General features: G+C 42.8%; 1 protein-coding gene across 1 annotated transcript in view; it reads left to right on the top strand.

The window, feature by feature from the left end:
- Window positions 1-15,859, top strand: part of TTC12 (tetratricopeptide repeat domain 12) — a 48,035-nt gene that overhangs the window by 13,753 nt on the left and 18,423 nt on the right. The window contains exons 7-11 of the mRNA XM_065944549.1: window positions 2,727-2,786; window positions 7,555-7,626; window positions 13,119-13,179; window positions 13,601-13,789; window positions 15,417-15,486. Of these exons, the coding sequence (XP_065800621.1) occupies window positions 2,727-2,786; window positions 7,555-7,626; window positions 13,119-13,179; window positions 13,601-13,789; window positions 15,417-15,486 (452 nt within the window). The remainder of the gene's footprint in view (window positions 1-2,726; window positions 2,787-7,554; window positions 7,627-13,118; window positions 13,180-13,600; window positions 13,790-15,416; window positions 15,487-15,859) is intronic.

Below are 15,859 nucleotides of genomic sequence, written 5' to 3'. Positions count from 1 at the left end.
TAAATTAGTTACATTTTTACTGTACTCAAGTTTAAGCAGTACTTTGATTAGTTCTGGAGAACCACATTAAGAATGACTGTGGATAAAAATAGGTAAATGCAATGAAAAGCTTTGGGGAGGCAATTCCTTCCTCTTTTCCCAAAGAGAAAGCTTATTCAGAGACAAATAAATGCAAAATGTGCTGCCTGGTGTTAGGAACCATTTGAACCATTGACTATTTTTAAAATGCCTCCCTGTTTGCATGTGGTGTTAGAAAACACTTAATAAGGACCCTGTGAATTGAGTGTCGCTGCTTGCTAGAGAGAAAACCTACCCTTTCATGGCTTTGTTGTTCTCCCGGAGCTAGTGTTATGATCAATAGATTGCTGGTGTAATTTAGATAAATCAGGAGTTTAATTGCCATTTGGAAAAGTCGTTCTTTTCAAAATGTGGAAAAACAAAAGCAAACAGGGAATTTAGAGGGTGTTGAGTCCAAGCTTTAAAAAAGAAAAAGAAGCAAAAGTGAAGGACTGTGTAGAGAAATTGTTGAAGCCCATACAGAGTCTGCATCCTGAATAACAGTGTCGTGAAGTCATGACTAAAGTTGTCTAGAAGGATGCTAGTTTCTTCCTCACATCCTCTGACTTCCAAATGAAACCCCAAACCCAGAGGAAAGGATGGTGCTTTATATAGAACAGAGAGCTCAAAGAGTCACCATCTTCAATTAGTACTGAACCCCTGTTAATGAAAGCACTGCCTGGCAGCTTCCTTTCTCTTGGTACAAAGAGCTGCCCAGCAGAAATTCCATTAACCTGCTGTTGCCTGCTCCCCCTTCACTTTGGTTGACTGCTTAGATTTCTCATGAGCTATAACACTAACTCATAATTGGCTTGTCCGTGTAGATGTCTCATCCAATTTATGGTCCAGAATGTCACAGTGCCCTGGTGCAGTTTTGATCATGGGCAGACCTCTGTGGAGTACTGGATCTGTTATTGGTGACTAATGGTACCCTCGTGCCTAGTTTTCCTTTCTTCCAACAGGGTGATCACTGCTGCTTCTTAGGGAACTTTCCGAAAGAAGAGCACTTAAAGTCTACTTTGTGCAACTTGACAAGAATTTATTAAGTATCTTTCATATCCAGTAATTAATACAGAGGGTATAACAGCTTTGGTGCAGACTTTCATTTGCTTATATGCCACAGTTCTTGGAAACTATAAATGATCTAAATTGTTCAGTTAGTTCAGTTTGAGTGAATCACAGAATTCTGAGTTAATGCTTGGTTTTCAAGATTTTCCCCAATTCTAGGGGATCCCAGAAGAGAGCTGCAAGGCATTTGAAACCAAGGGCTCCTGGTGATGGTCTGACTCTTACATGTCAGCTCATTTCCTGCATGAGCTTTTTTCCTGTATGAGCTCATTTCCTGTATAAACTCCTCACTTCTCTCAGGAGGAAAGAAGCAAAACTTTTTCTTGATCATATTTTGGTAACAGCTTTATTGAGATACAGTTGCTATAACCAATAATTCCCCTATTGAAAATACAATTTAGTAGTTTCTATTCACAGGCTTGCGCAACCCTCACCACAACTAATTTTAGAACATTTTCATCATCCCCAAAAGAACCCCATACCCTTTAAGCTCCTCATTCCTCTTGTCCTCCCCCACCCCAGCCCTAGGTCACCACTAATTTACTTTCTGTCTCTTTACGCCTCTATGCACCTGTCTGTTCTGGGCTTCTCATGTAAATGACATCACACAGTATTTATCCTTATGTGTCTGGCTTCTTCCATTCAGTAGTGTTTTCAGGGTGCATCCATGTTGTAGTGTACATGAGTACCCCATTCCTATTTATTTCCAAATAATATTTTATTGTGTGAATTTTACTATATTTTATTTACCCATTCATAAGTTGATGGACATTTGAGTTATTTCTGCTTTCTGGGCATTATAAGTAATGCTGCTCTGAAGATTGGCATGCGACTTTTTGCATGAACATATACGTATAGTCCCCTTGGCTATATACCCAGGAGTGAAATTGCTGTATCATATGGCACCTCTGTGTTTTACCTTTTGAGTTAGACTGTCTTCCAAAATCACTGCAGTTCCCACCAACAGTGTATGAGTGCTCCAATTTCCTACATTCTCACCAACACTTGTTATTATCTGTCATTTTGATCCCCTTTCTCATTTGGTTTCCTTCTGGAACATTCACAGCAGGGTAGCCTCCAGGAACTGGCTTTTAGTGTGCTGGGTATTTTCTGTTTGTCCCTCCAGATCCTTCTGTGCCCTGGGGGACTGACTCTGTGGACTGGCCTCTTGGCTTCCCAGCTTTCTAACTTCTGTTTGGCCAGTGAGATCAGAAGGAAGGAGGAACGTGAACTGGGGCTTCCTCCTCCAGTTTCCGCTCTACTAAAGGCCTCAGCTACTCTTAAGCAGCATTCTTCACAAAGCAGCTCTGTTCCATTTTGTCTGTTACTCCTCCTTCTGCTCCTTCAGGTCTAGCAGCGGTGCTGGCTATCCACTGCTGGTCTCCATCTGCCCTGCACTCACCCTGTAAATAGTCCCTTTATTAGACTCCTGTTACCCAGTGTGAATGCTGTCTGTTTCCTGCTGGGACCCTGACGGATGCAGGCAGGGACCAGTTATTAATACTTCTCACCACTCTCCTCCCCGACTGCTCTTTCTGCATTGACTGGAGACTGCTGGCTGCAGAACTGTGTGTGAACACCAGCTATTTTTGTCTTTACAGGCTTATATCAAACTTGGAGACTACCAGAAGGCATTGGTGGATTGTGACTGGGCTCTGAAGGTAAGAAGATTGTTTCCTCTTCCACATGATGGAGGTGGTATTGCTCAAGGCCGGGTGTTTCATTCCTGAAGTGAATAGAGGGGAGCTGTGGTGTATCATAGTGGGAAGTGGTGTAGACACTGCAGTCAGAGCCTCAGTTTCCTCATCTGTAAAATGGGAGAGAACAGAATTGTTGTGAGGGTTATGATAACACCCGTGGTGCCTCACCCACAGGAAGTACTCTAGAGAAACTGTTGTTAACATCGGCTTTTCAGGGTTTTATCACAATGGCTCACCCTTTACTATTGTGTTAGCAGACGCTTTGCTCCTTGAGATAGTGAAGATGCGTCTTACGCTTTCCAGAGCCGACCTGGGGGGCTTGTTTCTGCCACATCATCATTCTTCCTCATCAGTTCATCCTTTTCTCCTCCAGCTCTGATAATTTAGAAATATATCATAGCACCCCTCTGTGTAGAGGAATAATCAGAAGAAAGATTTTCTGTTGTTCCGTCTGGATGCTAGTCAGGCCTCAGGCAGATAGCATAACACTGTGCATGGTATTTCTGCCAAAATAGATAATCAAAGGTAGAAAGAAGGAAGGACTGTTAGTGGAAATCTTAGAAGGGTTTTTAAAAGAGAAATGTCATGATCACTTCTTTGGAACATTATTTCAGATGACTAAATATTTAAATAACCTTTAATCCACATTCCCCCAAGTTACTCTGTCACAGGGGGCTTTAACTAAATAATCAAATCCAATGCCTCTCAACCTTCCTGCCAACATGCTAACAGAAGGAACATGAGCCCCTGGAGGGTCTAAAAGCAGAGAGCATGAAATTTCTTCTCAGGTGCAAATTATTTCTAGGGGCCCCTGGTGGCTCAGTAAAGAGTCTGCCTGCAGTGCGGGAGACCCAGGTTCGATCCCTGTGTTGGGAAGATCCCCTGGAGAAGGAAATGGCAATCCACTCCAGTATTCTTGCCTGGAGAATCCCATGGACAGAGGAGCCTAGTGGGCTACAGTCCATGGGGTTGCAAAGAGTCGGACATGACTGAGCAACTTCGCTATATCTTGGAAATCCTTGCAAATTTTGCATTGCACACCATTAACTGTATCTATTTGTTTTAATATAACCGTATTATTTTAAATAACTTAAAATCAAGTAAAATTGAAGTGCCAGGAAAATGTGCCAGGTTTATCCTGGGCTTAGTTTCCCCAGCCCAGCCTAACCCAGCTTAGTGGGCGGGCACGGCCCAGCCAAGAGCCCATCACTGCAGCAGCAGTTGGCCCTGCCTCCTTCCTTACTTTCTATTGAGAAGGTAGGCAAGGAATTTGAAACTCACCTTTCCTAATAAGTTTCTAAAACACGAGGGTCTCTCCAAAACAGACATCTGGCGTACTTGATTTCTTTATGCCCTAGAAGATATGGTGCAGGGAACACCTTGTCCCACAGCCTCGTGACAACCTTTAAGTGATGAGAACTGCCCGAAGCTGGTGCCTTCATGGTTATTCATGGCTCCAGCAGAGATCTACTAGCCTGTTATGTCACATTATGTGATCATGGTTTTTTGTTGTTTATTTATTTATTTTTTTCCTACTATCATCTGTAAGTGAAGAGAGAGGCAAGGGCATTTTCCTGTGGCGTTTTAGCAATAAGAGCAAAAGCTGCTTTTCTGCTCACTGGCTGTCACCCATCTCATTGGAGCCTCCCAGCCTTCTGTTCTGGTCAACACCACAGTTATCCTTATCTTTCTAACAAGGAAGTTGAACGTCAGAGTAATTAAGTAAACTGCCCAGGATCACATAGCCCACATTGGCCTCGCCGTAGGCTGGTGCCCTGAGCCGTTGACTGTAAACACCTCTCCTCGGAAACTGGAAACCCCGTCATCCCTGGGCGTGGCTCTCATTCCTTCTGTGGCAGAAACAAGATCTCATGGGGCTTCTCATGAGTATCTTTTCTGAACTGTGAAGGCCCAAAGAGTTAATCACAGCCTCATGGTGATTCAGCACGATACACTGGCCTGTTCCTAAACGTTAATTGAAGCACGGTGTGACGAACGGTGAGACCGAAGCAGAGCTGGTCCAGCATAGCTGAGACCCAGCAACCAACCTTGATAAGAGCCCAGCGAGGCTCCCTGTTGCAGAGGATTAGGTGAACACTTGGAGGGCTGGGGGAAAAAATGTGTAAGGAGATCTAAAAACTAACAATGGTTGGCTCTACATGGAAGCTGTGAATCAAAAGGAAAAGTTTCACATTTTAAAATATCAGTAGTGAACATCAGTGGCACTCCGTTATTATTTTACTCCATGAAAGTATTAGTCCTTTCATGCCAATTTAGTATTTTTGACACCTGTGAATTGGCAGTGACAAGCCCATGTGATGATATTTCAAGGCCCGTGTTCCTTGTCTGGGAAGATAAGGCAGTGAAACGGGTTTCAATTAGGATCAGAATCATTTCTTTCTTGGCAGAACTCTTCCTTCACAATAAAAGACATCTTCCTCTGAAGGCAGAATTCCTTTTAAGGGGGTCTGGGGTTTGCCTGAGAGAGTCCTGGTGAGAGTTGATACCTCTTCAAAGGAGAAAGGGCCTATTAGTGAGAAAGCGCGCGGGCCCTGGTGTCAGTGTCTGCAGAGGCGGGGCCGCAATACACCCCATAAGAAGGGCACAGTGGGGCTCCCTTTCCCCTGATGGAACCCTGACGTCTGCCAGTGAAGCCTTAGTTCCATCCCGTGTGAGTTCTGCAGGGTTCACACCACAGCTCCCTGCATTTCTTCTTCCTGCAGTTTCTTCTTCAAAGCTCTTGTCTCCTCGCGTGGGTTCAACACTCATCCCTGCCAGGGGCATTTCAGCTTCCCCCATCCCCGCATTTCCGCTTCCCCCACCCCCAAAGGTTTCTATGTGATTGTCTTGGCATCCTCTGAAATGCAGTATGTCTTTGTTAGACTACAGCAAGTCCCCTACATAGGAACAAGTTCCATTCCAGGAGTGCGTTCATAAATCCAATATGTTCATAAGTCCAATAATGTTAGCCATGGTACCCAACTAACACAATCGGCTATATAGTACTGTACTATGATAGGTTTCACACAAATAATGCGTAAAAAGCAAATGAACAGAAAATAAAGGAAACATTTTAAATCAGCGTACAGTACCTTGAAAAGTATAGTAGTTTGGTACAACAGTTGGCATACGGGGCTGGCAAGGAGTGAACAGGCAAGAAGGGTTACTGACTGGAGGAGGGAGATGTTGCTTGCTGGAACCAGATGCACATTTGCATCTTTGAAAGTTTGCAACTTGCAGGTTCGTATGTAGAGGACTTACTGTATATCTCTTCAGAGTGGGTTTCCTCCTTCTGAATTGCTGTAGCACTTCTCTGGAGGAGATCCGGTGTGATTTCTAAGCCTTTGGGTCCTGGAGTCCAATGGCTAGATCTTAATCCCAGTTCTTCCATTTAGGGTCTGTGAGACCTTAAACCTCTCTGACCCCTGGTTTCCTCATGTGTGAAATGGGAGTAATAACTATATCTCCTTCATAGAGTTGCTATAAGATTTACATAAGATCATTCTTATGAACCATATAGTCAAGACTGAAAATAATGGTAATTAATATAATTACCATCATTCACTTAGCAAGGAATCAGGAAAGGATATTCATGAAAATGCATCTATAAAGGCCTCTTCAAATGTTATGATTATTGTTACCCCTTCTATTATTCTTTAGCTTTTCTTAAATTTTCCTTTTTGCCCTGAAATGGATTGCTTTTCTTGTAAATGCAGCAACAGCAGCTAACACTCTGTTACCTGGCATTGCGTGTTTTACACACGTTCTCTCCTCACAACAGCCCAGGAGAAACACTGCTATGATCTCCACTTTGCAGATGGGGATGATGACCTCAGAAAACCTGGGGGGCCTGGCCAGTGAGAGGCAGACAGGGCTTCACCCAGGACTTTCTAGACTCCTGAGCTTGGACTCCCTCTGTACATCCACATGCCTGACAGCATCTGACCCAGCACAAGGCCTGGCACATAAAAGGGCTTCAGTGAATTAACTGGATGCTTTAAGTTTATGTCTTTGTCCTATATCATTCCCTCTGTAGTTACAGTAATTCAGAGCAGGCCAGTGCAGGGTCCCTTGAACAAGCAGTATTGTTTCAGCCATAAGTTTCATAAGTTTTAAAGGGGCTCACTTTCTGATCAAAAGTGATAACAAAGGCAAGTTCCCGGTATGTATATTGTGGTTTATTTCGAGGGAGGAACTTGCCAGGCTTCCTAAGATGTAATAATAACCTCAGTTGTTTACCCAGAGTAAATTTTCCTACCTGCTAATAAACCAGTGGTTCTCAAACTTGGTTGGGCATTTATATTACCCAGAGAGTGTAAGAAATTATCGATGCCTCAGTCCTACCCATGGGTATAATTTAATTGCTGTGGGTTTCAGGTGGGCTGTCAGGATTTTTTTACAAGCACCCCCAGGTGATTCTAATGTTCAACCAGGGTCAAGAGCTCTTCTAAATTAAGGGTTCCTGGTTTGTTTCCTGGTTGAGTTTCATTAAGTGGAAATGAAAACTGGCGAGTATCATGAATTAATTTGATATAGAGCTTACTTGTGCATCCAGGCTCCTTGCAAGCATCAATTATTTTGGTCACAGATGCACAGAAAAAGTCTTAATTGTCAACTCTGGTGGCTGTCCTGGGAATCAAAGCGCTACCCTAACCCTATTAGCTGGGCAGTTGGTGCTGATGATTTCAAATCTTCCAAAACATCTGATCAGTGATTCTCTTTTATGCAGTGTGATGAAAAATGCACAAAAGCGTATTTCCACATGGGAAAAGCCCACCTAGCCCTAAAGAACTACAGTGAGGTAAGTGCAAGAGGAGGCTTAAATGGTATGTTTGATCTTGGAGCAGTGCTTCAGAGTGTCTCAGAGGAGAACCACATTCCTCCAAGTTGATGAGATGTTAATCCACGTTTTAGTATTTTCCACAGTAAATCTTAGAGTTGGGGAGGATATTGAGTATCATCTGGTACAGCCCCACCTGCCATAGGAACCTCTTCTGCAGTGTCTTCTCCCAGTGTTCTTTCAGCCCCAGGAGGAGCATCTCTGGACAGAAAAGACATAAGCAAAAAGATGAAAAAGCAAAATTCACTTGTGATCTCATCACCAGAAAGCAATCATGCAGATATATGTACACACTGAGATATATTTTATAATAGCAGCTTTGTTAAGATCTAATTCAGGTGTCAAACGATTCTTCTATGGAAGATACACAACTCAGTGGTTTTTAGTGTCTTGTCAGAATTGCACAGTCAACTTTAGAACATTTTTGTCACCCACTAGCAGTCACTTCCCTTCCCTCCACCCCCACCCCCAGTTCACTCCTAGGCAACTAATAATCTACTGCTGTCTTTATCCATTTGCCTGTTCTACACTATTCATATAAATAGAACTATACAATTTGTGGTCTTTCATGATTGGTTTCTTTCACTTAACATAATGTTTGCAAGTTTCATCCATGTTGTAATATATTAATATGTAGTACTTCATTTCTTTTATTGCCGAACAATATTCCATTTATGGATATACCACATTTTATTTATCCATTTGTCAGCTGAACATGTGACTTATTTCCATTTTTGGCTATTGTGAACATCCATGTACAAGCGTTTGTATAGACACATGTTTACAGTCTCTTTGGCTATACACCCAGGAGTGAAACTGATGAGTCACATGGTAACTCTGTGTTTATTCTTTGGAAGAATTGCCCATGTGATTTCCAGAGTGGCTGTATCATTTGGCATTCCTGCCAGGAGTGTATGTTTCTGTTTCTCCACATCCCAGACAATATTTGCTATTTATTTGTCTTTTTTATTATACCTGTCCTGATGAGTATACCACCTTATAGTGGTATTTCATAATTTTGATTTGCATTTCTCTGTTGGCTAATAATGCTGAGTCTCTTTTCATATGCTTATTGGCCATTTATGTATCTATGGAGAAATGTCTCTTCAGATCCTTTGTCTATTTTATCAATAGGTTGTCTTTTTATATTGAATATAAATGTAATCAATCTGGTATAAATTTATATTTATATAGCTTAAATATAAAGTAATATAAATATTAGCATAATGTAATATTCAATATAAATTCTGGATACAAGTCCCTTATCAGATAAATGATTTAAAAATATTTTCTTCCATTCTCTGTGTTATCTTTTCACTTCATAGCACAAAAGTTTTTTAATTTTAATGAAAGTCTACATTGCCTAATTTTTTCCTCTGATTGCCTATGATTTTGATATCAAATGTAAGAAATCATTGCCTAATCCAAGATCTAAGAATTTTATGGCTTTACCACTTGTATTTAGATCTCTGATCCAGTTCAAGTTAATTTTTGTCTAGAGTGTGAGGAAGTGATCCAACTTCATTCTTTTACATGTGACTATCCAGCCTCCTGTGGAGAAGGCAATGGCACCCCACTCCAGTACTCTTGCCTAGAAAATCCCATGGACGGAGGAGCCTGGTAGGCTGCAGTCCATGGGGTCACTAAGAGTCGGGCACGACTGAGCGACTTCACTTTCACTTTTCACTTTCATGCATTGGAGAAGGAAATGGCAACCCACTCCAGTATTCTTGCCTGGAGAATCCCAGGGATGGGGGAGCCTGATGGGCTGCCATCTATGGGGTCGCACAGAGTCCGACACGACTGAAGTGACTTAGCAGCAGCATCCGGCCTCCTGAGAAATCTGTATGCAGGTCAAGAAGCAACAGTTAGAACTGGACATGGGGCAACAGACTGGTTCCAAATTGGGAAAGGACTATGTCAAGGTTGTATACTGTCACCCTGCTTATGTAACTTATATGCATAGTATGTCATGCAAAATGTTGGGCTGGATGAAGCACAAGCTGGAATCCTGACTTCTGGGAGAAATATCAATAACCTCAGATACACAGATGACACCACTCTTATGGCAGAAAGTGAAGAGGAACTAAAGAGCCTCTTGATGAAAGTGAAAGAGGAGAGTGAAAAAGCTGGCTTAAAATTGAGTATTCAAAAAACTAAGATCATGGCATTCAGCCCCATCACTTCACGGCAAATAGACGGGGAAACAATGAAAACAGTGACAACCTTTATTTTCTTGTGCTCCAAAATCTGCAGATGGTGACTGCAGCCATGAAATTAAAAGACACTTGCTCCTTAGAAAAAAAGTTATGACCAACCTAGACAGCATATTAAAAAGCAGAGACATTACTTTGCTGACAAAGGTCCATCTAGTCAAAACTATGATTTTTCCAGTAGTCATGTATGGCTGTGAGAGTTGGACTGTAAAGAAAGCTGAGTGCTGAAGAATTGATGCTTTTGAACTGTGGTGTTGGAGAAGACTCTTGAGAGTCCCTTGGACTGCAAGAAGATCAAACCAGTCAATCCTAAAGGAAATCAGTCCTGAATATTCATTGGAAGGACTGATGCTGAAGCTGAAACTCCAAAACTTTGGCCACCTGATGTGAAGAACTGACTCCTTAGAAAAGACCCTGATGCTGGGAAAGATTGAAGGCAGGAGGAGAAGGGAATGACAGAGGATGAGATGGTTGGATGGCATCACCAACTGGATGGACATGAATCTGAGTAAAATCCGGGAGTTGGTGATGGACAGGGAGGCCTGGCATGCTGCAGTCCATGGGATCACAAAGAATTGGACATGACTGGGCGACTGAACTGAACTGAAATTCCTAATTTGTCTCTCTTCCCCCTTTCCCCTTTGGTAACTATAAATTTTTTTCCTATGTCTGTAGGTCTATTTCTATGTAAGTTCATTGTGTCATTTTTTTTTTTTTTTTAGATTTCACATATAAGGAATATCATATTTGTCTTTTTCTGGCTTACTTCACTTGGTATGATAAATTCTAGGTCTGTCCATGTTGATGTGAATGGAATTATTTTATTCTTCTTTTATGGCTGAGTAATATAAATAATAAATGCTGGAGAGGGTGTAGCCCTCCTACGCTGTTGGTGGGAATATAAATTGGACAACAGTATAGAGGTTCCTTAAAAACACTAAAATTAGAGCTACCTTATGATCCCATAATCCCACTCCTGAGCATATATCTAGGGAAAGTCATAATTCAAAAAGATGCATGCACCCCAGTGTTCACTGTTGCACTATTTACAATAGCCAAGACATGTAAGCAGCCTAAATGCCCATTGTCAGATGAATGAATAAAGATGTGGTATATTTATACAATGGAATGTTATTCAGACAGATGGAATTTTAATGGAGATTGCATTGAATTGCATTGAATATTGTTAACAATATTAAGGCTTCCAATCCATGAACATGAGATGTATTTCCATTTACAAGATATAATGTGTTTAAAAAGAAATTGCTCCCTATTGTACATTTTTAAAATATTATTCTCTGTTGGACTTTAATTCAAAAATACTACAAACTTATCAGGATAAAGTCAAATAATAGAGAAGTAAAAAGGAAAATGTTAATCCCCTGTCCACCAAATTCCATTTAGTCATTAATTTATTTAGTTAATTATTTCACTCAGCAAATATTTAATGCATACTCTCAGTGTCCCAGGCACTGTTCTAGGCAGCAGGAAATCAGCAGGAAACCAGAGAAAATCCTTGACTCACTTTCTCGAAGTAAGGGTGACCTGTTGCAAGATAGAAACCAAATAAGTAGATGTGTGGTACATTAGATGGTGATAAGTGTCACTGGGAAGTGGTGAAGGTGAGATTGGGTTTATAGAGAGTGGCTAGGGAAGGATTCTCTGAAGGAAAGGGGGGCATGAAGTGAGGAAACCATGTGGATATACAGTGGAGGAATGGTCCAGATAGGCAGATGGTTAGAATGGAATGAGCAAGGAGGGTGAGAGGAGATAGGGTGAGCCTGTGAGAGTGTGTGAGGGACTGATGCCCTAGGGCCCTACAGGTTTATGGAAGGACCTGAACTTTTATTTTGAGTGCTCTGGGAACCATCAGAAGGTTTTGAGTAAAGAACTGAAACGATTTGACTTGTATTCTAAAGGATCACTCTGCTGTATTGAGAATGTATCTTGACATGGTAAGAAAAAGACAGAAAACCAGTCAGAGTGCTATTGCAACAAATCATCCAAGTGAGATGTGATGATGGCTTGGATCAGGTTGGTGACAATGAAGGTGGTAAGAAGTGAGGGCTTCTGCTTATATGCTCACAGTGAAGTCAATGAGAATTACTGATAGATTAGAGCTAGGGTTGAAAAGAAGTTGGAAACAGGGATATTATCTTAGTCCTTTGGGGCTCCATAGACCAGGTGGCTTATACAACAAAGGTTTATTTCTCCCAATTCTAGGAAGTCCAAGATCAAGATGCTAGCAAATTCAGTGTCTGATGAGGGCCTTTATCCTAGTTCATAGACAGACAGCAGGAGCAAGGAAGATCTCTGGGTCTCTTTAATAAGGGTACTCATCTCCCTTATGATGGCTCCACCTCTGACCCAGTCGCCTCCCAGAGCCCACACGTCCAGATCCATCACATTGGGGTTTAGGTTTCAACATGAATTTTGGGAAGATCCAAACATTCAATCTATTACAGTTACCATGTTCAATATCTTGCAACACTCTTTCCTGTTTTAATGTGATGTTTTTCTCTTCAGTTTATTTCTTAATCCTGATCTTCTAGATGAGTCTTGAGCCTTTAAAATATCTGAGAACCATTTTTTCTCCCCCTTGAGCTTTTCTTCTCTGCCCTAAACCTGTCATCCTAAACCCATTAGCAAGAATCTTTCTTCTGCAGAAACTTTCTAACAGTGTCCTCAGCGAGAGCCCCTCACTCTCAGGGGTTCTAGTTGACTCTTCCATGGCCAGTGAACAGCCCCCTCACGAGCCCTTTGCAGCCTGCACATTTGAATAGGCAATTGTCTCTTCCTGTTCCGAAGTCTCCGTCAACAATGTTTCTAGCTTCATTTATTTCCTTATTCCATGTGGGCATATCTGACAGGTAGCCTCCCATTCTTTCTCAGTGCAGATATCATATCTGAATTTTGCACTAACCTTACGATTATTCCTCTCCCAGCCAGTCATGAACCATGAGAATTTAGGAGTGGTTATTTTCCATCACAGACTGTATCTGACAACACTGTTTTTAAAAATGAATTTTGAAATATTGCCCATTGCCCCCACAGAACCAGAGAAGTCTAAACAAAATGTCAAATGCATGCTGCGTTCCCCATGCCTGCCTCTGACGAGGGGAGCAGGGGAGGCTGGGAGGAGATAATGAAGAAGCCAAGCCCTGTGGTAGCCAGTGCCTTTCTTATAATCACCGCTCCCCCCTAGCCACTCTTCATGGCCTTGTTTCTTTCTTCCAGTCTAGAGAGTGTTATCAGAAGATCTTAGAACTAAACCCCCAGCTGCAGACACAGGTAAAAGGTGAGACTTCCTGCTGACGTCCTTGTTTGAATTGCACCTCCCCTCTGCTCTGGCTCTGGGGTGCCCTCCACGCCTTCTCTGCACTTGGCCACGGGCACAGCCTTGCCCAGCCCTGCACAGTTCAATCCTCTCATTAACCACCCTGCCCGCATCCTTTTTCCCTGTTCTTGGCCTTCCTCCTTTTCTCTACCATCCTCCCCCAGAGCTTTCTAGACAGCAAACAACGTTGTCCTTGAATGATTCCAAGATGTTTTAAGATTCTGGGTAGAAACTGTACACTCTTCCTAAAAGTTTTCCGTGCTGAAAACAAGCTTGAATTATTCTCATGCTTTCTGCCTCTCAACTTTCCATCTTCAGAAAAAGGTTGGTCCACGAGTTTCTTGTTAGGATGTTGCTGTGCTTCTCCTCCTTGTTTTTCTAGATTACCTGAATCAGGTAGATCTTCGGGAGAAAGCAGACCTTCAAGAGAAGGAAGCCCAGGAGTCACTGGACTCAGGAAAGAACTCGGCCGTGACGACCAAGAATCTCCTGGAGACTCTTTCCAAGCCTGATCAGATCCCTTTGTTCTACGCAGGGGGGATTGAAATCCTGACTGAGATGATGAAGGATTGTAAGCCAGCAGTGTGTGTGATCTCATGAATGTTGTCTAGTATGAAGGGACAGAGTTTAAAGGTCTGACCATATGAGGCAAAGAATCCCTTCCTCTGTTCCTTTCACAGATATTGATTGAAGATCTATTATAATGTAGGTGCTAAAGGGGTTGCTTGAGAAATATCCCCCACCCAGCCAGCTCCATCCTCTCCTCTGCTGACACTGCACACACCTGCAATAAATACCAGACACAATGCGACAAAAAACACAGCATACACCCACTGCATGTACACTTAACACGCACACACACAGGATGTGCTCACATCATGTACACACACACACCATGCACGTGGGATACAGACCCATATATGCTGTATCACACATCCACACACCACACACATCCACCTCTCATCTGTTCCCCATGGGCTGCACATGCCCACACACCATTTGCATACCCCACACTTATCCCATGCGAAAGTTGCTCAATCATGTCTGACTCTGCGACCCCATGGACTGTAGACAACCAGGCTCCTCTGTCCATGAAATTCTCCAGGCTAGAATGTTGGAGTGGGTAGCCATTCCTTTCTCCAGGGGATCGTCCCAACTCAGGGATCAAACCCAGATCTCCTACATTACAGGGGGATTCTTTACCATCTGAACCACCAGGGAAGCCCCCAAATACTGGAGTGGGTAGCCTATGCCTTCTACAGTGGCTCTTCCTGACCCAGAAATCGAACTGGGGTCTCCTGCATTGCAGGCAGATTCTTTACTGTCTGAACCACCAGGGAATCCCCAAAATAATGGAGTGGGTAGTCTATTCCTTCTCCAGGGGATCCTCCCAATTCAGGAATCGAACTGGGGTCTCCTGCATTGCAGGCGGATTCTTTACCAGCTGAGCTACCAGGGAAGCCCCACACACCCCATACATACCCCCAAGCATCCTGTGTTATCCCCACATATCTCCCCCCAACTATAGAAGAATGGAAGACAGAATTTTGTAAGATAAACCATGAAGTTCATCCCAGTCACACTTAATAGTTTCCTAGGATGTGAAAAGAGTTTCAGAGCAAACATCAGCTATCCTCCCGCTAATGAGACCCATGCTGCTTTCTCTTACCAGTTCCTGTTATCACTGATCCCAGGACTGAAACTTTCCTTGTCTCTCAGTGCCAGAATGTTGTTTGTTTGTACAAATGGATGGAGTCTAACTTCTCTTTAGTGTACAGTGGAGGGTGCTCAAACACCCCTGCAGTAGTTTCTTGAAGATTATCAGTTCCTCTCTAGAGCCTGGAAACAGCTTTGAAATAAACATTTAAGAACAGATGGATATGCCAGTTCTTCCAGGAGGTTAAGCAGCTCCTGGAGACTCTCTAAAGCTTACAAAATGAGGAGTTGTCAGATCACTCACAGGGCCACCCGGACCCAGCTTTCCTGTGAACAGGATGTCCCTCTTACTGTGATACCAAGTGGCTGATGATAGGCGTAGGTTTCAGAATGGAAGGCATTAATTTCTGCCCAAACTGTGAATTTGGTGACCTGGACATTCCATATTGGTTTTCTGTTATCATCTGGCTCTGTGATAGCCAGACAGTTAAGGCAGACAGTTCAGGATTCTGATGATATGGTTTTCTCCGAATTTGTTTCAGGCACAGAACGAACTTTATTCAGAACAAACAATGGATTCAGTATCATCAGTGAGAATGAGGTCATAAGAAGGTAGGGATGCTTGCAAAAACAGCCTGGCCTCAAAGGAAGGAAAGACGACCATGTCTTATGCAATCAGACATGCGGCACACAGGCAGCGTGGTGGTAGATGGTACGACTTTCAGTCGGTACCGGGTGCCACGTGAGACCCTTGAGCTGGGAGCAGCTTGAGTTAGACCACAGTTAACAACTGCAGAGAGAGTGGAGTTAGCAAAACTTCCCAGGTTCCTCCAAGCTCTTCAAAGTCAGAGAAATGACCATTCTTGCTGGGTCTTTCCCGCCCGTTTTTGCAAGATGGCTCTTTGTTCCTTTCCTCTTTTGGAATTTGCCGATCACTTCAGGAAATGAGATCAGCTGGGTCCTGGCTGATCCCATATATAATTTC

The sequence above is a fragment of the Muntiacus reevesi genome, chromosome 9 (genome assembly GCF_963930625.1).
Source record: "Muntiacus reevesi chromosome 9, mMunRee1.1, whole genome shotgun sequence".
NCBI classification, from domain to species: domain Eukaryota; kingdom Metazoa; phylum Chordata; class Mammalia; order Artiodactyla; family Cervidae; genus Muntiacus; species Muntiacus reevesi.
This window is presented reverse-complemented; position numbering and strand designations above follow the sequence as displayed.